Source organism: Denticeps clupeoides, chromosome 14 (assembly GCF_900700375.1).
Source record: "Denticeps clupeoides chromosome 14, fDenClu1.1, whole genome shotgun sequence".
Classification (NCBI taxonomy): domain Eukaryota; kingdom Metazoa; phylum Chordata; class Actinopteri; order Clupeiformes; family Denticipitidae; genus Denticeps; species Denticeps clupeoides.
This window is the reverse complement of record NC_041720.1, coordinates 9,315,394-9,321,814: the sequence shown is the minus strand read 5'-3', so window position 1 is coordinate 9,321,814 and position 6,421 is coordinate 9,315,394. Positions and strand designations below refer to the sequence as shown.

The following is a 6,421-nucleotide window of genomic DNA, read 5'->3' as shown; positions in this document are numbered from 1 at the left end:
GGTGTTAATAAATTAGAAACTGTTCATTTTTAACCTCTGTTGTGCCATGCCTCTTTCTGCCAGGTAACATCAAATTGGAGTGGTTAAATACAGTGCTCTGTGTGGAGGGAGAAAGAGTTTTGTCTTCACACTCTATTCTCTTCTCCAACACCACATGGTCTTCATGTGTGGCTTTTTACACCGCTTACTACCATTGTGTTCCTGAGCAAGACACTTAACCCTGAGTGTCTCCAGGGGGGGACTGTCCCTGTAACTACTGATTGTAAGTCGCTCTGGATAAGGGCGTCCGATAAATGCTGTAAATGTCAAATCCTTTTCTAGGTGGGTCAGTGACAGGCAACGTACATTTACAGCATTTAGCAGTCGCCCTTATCCAGAGTGACTTACAATCAGTAGTTACACAGTCAGACGCTTGGAGACACTCAGGGTTGTCTTGCTCAGGGACACAATGGTAATAAGTGGAGTTTAAACTGGTTAATACCACCCTCTACCACCCTCTAGCGGCCAGTCAGTGGACCAATTGTGGCGGTCGATAAGCTGGAAGGGATCAAGTGAGCTGGGAAAAGCATCTTTGTTGTGACTCATGACTCGTCTTTCAAAGCTCTTCATTATGATTGGTGTGAGGGCCACAGGCCGGTAGTCGATCAGGCAGAGTTTTGATACTGGGATGGTTGTGCTGGTCTTAAAACACTCTGGAGCAACCGCCTGACTCCGAGAAGTGCTGAAAATGCTCATCCGGCAACTGGTCGACACACGCCTTTCAGCACTCGTGTTGATTTTACTGTTTAGACTTAAACAAACTATAAAGCCATTCTGGCTTCTTCAAATGGTAATCAATAAATCATTGTGCTGTGCTCTTTTTTTGTTGTTTTTTTTTACTCATCCCATTTTGTGCATTCATCTAGTTTCTTGGTTTCTACTCCTTTCACACTGTAGACAAAACTGTTTATACTTTGTCATACTTTGTCCAAATATGATGTGATCGTATTTGACTGATTTTTAATGACTAAAATAGAGTATGGAATTTAGTTATTTTTTATATTAAAAAAGTATTAAATAAAAACTATTTAAAACTGTTTATATTACAATTTCATGGTAGCATGTTCCAGAAATGATGATTGTTATGGTAAATCTATGTGGTAAATGACAACAGGAGGCCATCAATTAGAGGAAATTTTGTGCATATTTTTTTACATGTTAAATGAACAGCAAAGTGCATCAGAATGAATGATTTTACACACTTTTACTAATAGCACACATCTAATGACAAAATGTATTATTTGTGAAATGAAAGGAACACAATGCCCCTGAAATGTCACAAAAAAGTTTTAGGCAATTTAATTTTACCTAAAGGAAATTAAGATGAATCTGTTTAAACTCCAAGAACAACAAAAAGGCTGCTGTGAAATACACTTCAGTACCTGTAAACTGGCTGTTGATAACGCTAGATGTTAACCTGACCGGGAGAGTGATGTGTCAGACTGTGCTGAACGTCATGTGAATGTCAAGGTTTCTGACTTCAGCTGTCTGGCCCTGCACATAGTGTTCACCTCGGCCACCTCACAATGTACTGACACTGGTAGCAGCAGGCCCGAGGGTCTGTCCTAAATTGATGAGGAATGAAGAGATGAGTGTGTCTGTCTTCATTTCTATTGTGTGCTTGAAAAGGCAATCAGAGCCAGTAAATCAAAAACTTGCAAGGCCTCCAGTCACATTTCAGAGACATAGCCCCAACTTCAACACACAAAAACAGCAAACTCTTTTTTTCTATTCCTTGAATTTAGAAATAAATTATTTGCACAAATTATATTTTCCTCTTAAAACAGCAGGATATTTGTGATTCATCATGTACTCTGGACAGTAAAAAAAATAAAGTACAGGCTGGGTGGCAGAAGCTCAGGCTGGCTACAGTAGAAAATTGGGCCCTCATTTCGTTCTCCCGTGGGCTCAACCAACTCAAACATTTAGGAGGGGAGACCATCCTGGGATGGTAGAAACCATACAACGCAGGGGCCGTGCTGTCAGATGAATGGATAACGCAATTCATATGAAGATTTTTTATGTATAATTATCGATTTTTTTCCAGTCGGAAATACGAGGTGAATACGAGATCCGGCCGGTCGCGAATCCCCCCCCGAACGTCCCGGTCAGTCGCGCCGGGCCGAAGAAGACTGACGGTGGCGTCACTGTCAGCAGGCCTGACCTCGGCGGAGCTGGCCGTGGTTCTGAAAGGGCAGCATTTTAATTTAAAAAAGCGTGAATTATTGAACAGCTGAGCAACTCTGGTGAACAACGCTGACGTTCTAAGGCCTACGGTCTGGTTTTCTGGTTTGTTTTAGGTGACACGCCTCGGGCTGTCACCCTTCCACGCCAGTCTGGACGGTGTTACCGGTTCCGCGAGGGAACACGACCTGCCTGCTTTCGTTTGTCACCGTAATTATCCGCGTGTCGTGGCTGTCTGTGCCTTAAAAGCCCTGCGACGTCAGATCCCGTATCGTTGGGCGGCGCTCGGCCATTGTTCTGCCAAGAAGCACAATGATGCCAAAATTGCTACTCAACGAACTGTTACTATTAAAATGAACGAACAGAAAGCTTTCTATGAACTAGTTCTAATTTTGAACTCGTGAGGTACTTTTGGACATTGTTAGTTATTAATACTGTAGTAAATAATGTAAGGAAATTGCGTCTGTATAATATTACGTAATACTAAAATAAAGGAATCCCTGGAACGCAGGCTGTGGGTGTCAGGTCGCTCCCGTGTGCGCATGCGCACTCGGGCCAGCACTGCAGACAGCGGCCGCCGCGAAAGCTGCTCGTGATCCACATGCGTGTCCGGTAAGGATGCTCCCATATCGGCTTTCCCTCCTGCCCAGCCGAGCCAGCGGGCGACCGCACCGCCATCGACGGGCCCCGGGGCGCGCATGAGGAGGTCGGCTACGCGGCCGCACGCCAGCAGAGCCGAGGCGATGTCGTCCTCGGCGCCGAGCAAGGGGGGCGACAAGTGCGGGCAACGCAAGCACCTCTCGTTCCTCTTCTACCAGGCCGTGCGCGACCTGAAGCCCGTGTGGAAGCTGGAGGACATGCGCACCATGGAGACCTTCTACTGGGAGGAGAACGCGAGCCAGAGGACGTACAGCCCCTCGGAGGCGCTGCTCTACGCCATCGTGCACGACCACCAGGCTTACGCGCAGTACCTGCTGAGCCACTACTCGGACGGCGCCCTGGCCATGCCGGGCGAGCGCTTCTGCTGCTGCCAGACCTCGGCGCCGCACCTGGCCATGGCGGTCCGCTACGACCGGAGGGACATCCTGGGCCTGATCCTGCAGGTGGCGCATCGGCTGCCGAGCCTGCGCACTTACCTCAACCGCGGCGGGTGCTTCCATCTGGAGGACGGGAAGACCCCCCTGCACGTGGCGTGCGAGCTGCTGCGCTCCGAGGCGGTGGTCCTGTTGCTTGGCAACGGAGCCTCTCCTCAGGTGGAGGACCACAATGGCATGACCCCTCTGGACGTGATCCTGGAGCAGCTGTGGGACTCCAAAGTCAACGCGGCGGCTAAGAAGGTGTGCCTGGACCACCTGCTCATGTTCATGCCCGAGGTCCACTTCAAGATGAAGGGCGAGCTGCAGAAGGATCCCGCCTGCTGGTCCAGGCTCCTGGGGGAGGACAAGTTCAACTACCTCGTCGGAAAGAACCCGGCACCGCTGTTCCTCATGGCTATGCAAAAAATCCTCCAGCAGCTGCCACCGGAGCAGTTCCCCAGGAGCCTGGAGGAGTTGCCCATCCCGCCTGCCCTGAAGCCCCTGCCAGGTTCCTGCGGCCAGCCGGGCAAGCGGAAGGTCTTCTAGCGCCACAGACACCCTTCACATGACTCTTTTTAGCATGAAGTATGTATTTAAGGCATGAATTTAATACCCTCAAATCCGCAAAGATCCACTTCCCAGGGGTATGTGGCCAATACTGAATGAAATAGTCCGTTTTTTAAATCGATCTTCATAAAAGCAGTTCTAATGTTACTGTGTTTAATTAACCCTCAATTAAAGAGCATTAAAATTGCAAAAGTAAGTAGATATGCCTACAAAGATATGATTAAAAATAATAAATTGGGAGGGAAAGGGGTCAGAAAAAGGCTTATGCAACAAAACTAAAACGAAAATGCAGGTCAAGTGTCAAAGGTCATTCTAAGTAAAGAGCAGGTCATGCTAATACTCCCCACCTCCCAGAAACCCCCCATGAACCCCTTTTAGAAATCATGAAGCAATGTTCTCTAGAGGAGAAAACCTCACATGGTCAATTATCAGTGTCTTTTTTTATAATGGAAATGCAGCTACTGGTTCACCTTTGATCCTTGATCAAATAAATCGAATCAATGTTTAAAAGCTCATCAACATGCAGGAGACTGTTGAGTAATATATGGTTTACATTTGTGTGTGTGTGTGTGTGTGTGTGTGTGTGTGTGTGTGTGCGTACGATAGGGAGGCAAATCTAATGTTTTAATATATTTCTAATGTAATATATGCAGACTGTGGGAATACTGTGGGAACAGTCAACCTGAAATGTTTTAAAATAAAGAAACTGTAACTAAATGAACACATGTAATAACTCTGCCATGGTGATGTCTGGGCTCAGTGACTGATTTATCAATAACACAATCTATATAGCAATCTGCCTGTGTTTACTGATTGATTGATTGATTGATTGATTAAGTGTATTGGACATCATTACCATAGAGAGCCAGTCTGGTCCAGCAGACAAAGCAAATGGGATTTCACTGGGTTTTGTTTGAGTGTGATAAATATACATGTAAAAATAAATTTATTATACATGCATTTCGCCAAACATTCCCATGACAGTGTATTGCTATTGTCTTGGTAAGTGACAATATTTCCAGTTAACGACACTTCCAGTGTATGTGTACCGATGTAAACCTGAAAAACTGAGGGGAAAAGTAGGAAGAGAAATGTTTCTGAAACTGAAATAGAAGTGCATGGCAGTGAGCGGCAAAAGGTAACGGATGCTGTGAATGAAGTGAGTGCAACAGACTGCACGGCACAGTTCGGCACATAGCTCCAGTTCAGCACATAGCTCCAGTTCGGCACATAGCTCCAAAAGCACACATCCAGGTATTCTAAATGGGTTTATGAGCCAGTCATCATCATGGATCAAAAAATCTTTATGGTCCTTTAGCATGCATTTTCTTCTAGTTCTGCCATCGGCATAATCTTCTAACAACAGCAGCGCATCAATTGCGTCACATTACGGGTGTTATTGTGTTATTGTGGTGTTTGTAATAATCACAGCCACAACATATCCTTCAACTGCAATGCAGAGATTAAAAGTGTAGATTAAGTTAAGATTTCATTCAAAATATATATTTTACTTATATATTTCATGTTATAAATATGCGACTAAATAAGTTCAATTAAATGTGCAGGGTATTACTTCACTAGCACAAGGAATTATTATACATAATTTTGTCATGTTTTTATATACATCACAGCATATGCATAGAAAGAGCCGTCCCCACCCTCACTTTCCATGACAGCTTAGTCCTACACAAGGTTGCAGCTGGGTCGCTCAGGGAAACCGGAGAACCCAGAGGAGACCAGTGCCGACACAGGGAGAGCATGCAAACTCCACACATGGAGATTCAAACTCACAACCTCTCCATGCTCTTGGGGCATGGGACAGGGAGACAAACTTGTGAAGATTTTATTATTTTGGTACACGCACATTATGATGTTAACATATATATATATATATATATATATATACACACACACACACACACACACACACACATATATATATATATATATATACACACACACACATATATATATATATATATATATATATATATACATACACACACACACACACACACACACACACACACTTATACAAATTTTTTTTTAAATATGTTAGTGTTTCCATAGACAACTGGAACATTGAGGATCAGTAAGGTATGATGCAGTTTTGGCAACCTCATAAAAACAAGTGACAGTTTGTACCTTGCATGTTGACCAGTGATTGTAGATAATCCATCACTTCATTAAATGAACAGCCCAGGTAACGTAAAAATAACTCATGATGTATAATTGGATAATCTTTGACTTCTGTGCGTCGTTGGTATGCTATTTGGCTTTTTGAGCATTTTACTATTGTTATTTACTACCACCTCGTAAAATGGTAGTCCCCGCCTTGTCCTGGGTTGGGCTCAGCAGCAGTGGGGCTCAAGTTGTTAAAGTGAGTGAGTGGCTCATAAAATCTGGGCCTTGGTGTCACTGTAACATGTTGCTCATTGAGCTTTCTTGTTTCATCAGCAGAGGGAGACACACGCACTGAGAAAAAAACAGTCTGAGTCTACAGTCTGGGATTTACTATGTCACATGCCAGCTGTATTGCACTTCTGATGCACCAC

The 6,421-nt window shown here is 44.6% G+C and overlaps 1 protein-coding gene across 1 annotated transcript; it reads left to right on the top strand.

The window, feature by feature from the left end:
- The first annotated feature begins 2,044 nt into the window (after positions 1 to 2,044).
- Positions 2,045 to 5,824, top strand: LOC114763403 (ankyrin repeat domain-containing protein 9). Its single transcript, XM_028953070.1, has one exon. It carries the CDS (start codon positions 2,922 to 2,924, stop codon positions 3,843 to 3,845), a length of 924 nt encoding a protein of 307 aa, XP_028808903.1. The 5' UTR covers positions 2,045 to 2,921; the 3' UTR covers positions 3,846 to 5,824.
- The last annotated feature ends 597 nt before the right edge of the window (positions 5,825 to 6,421 follow it).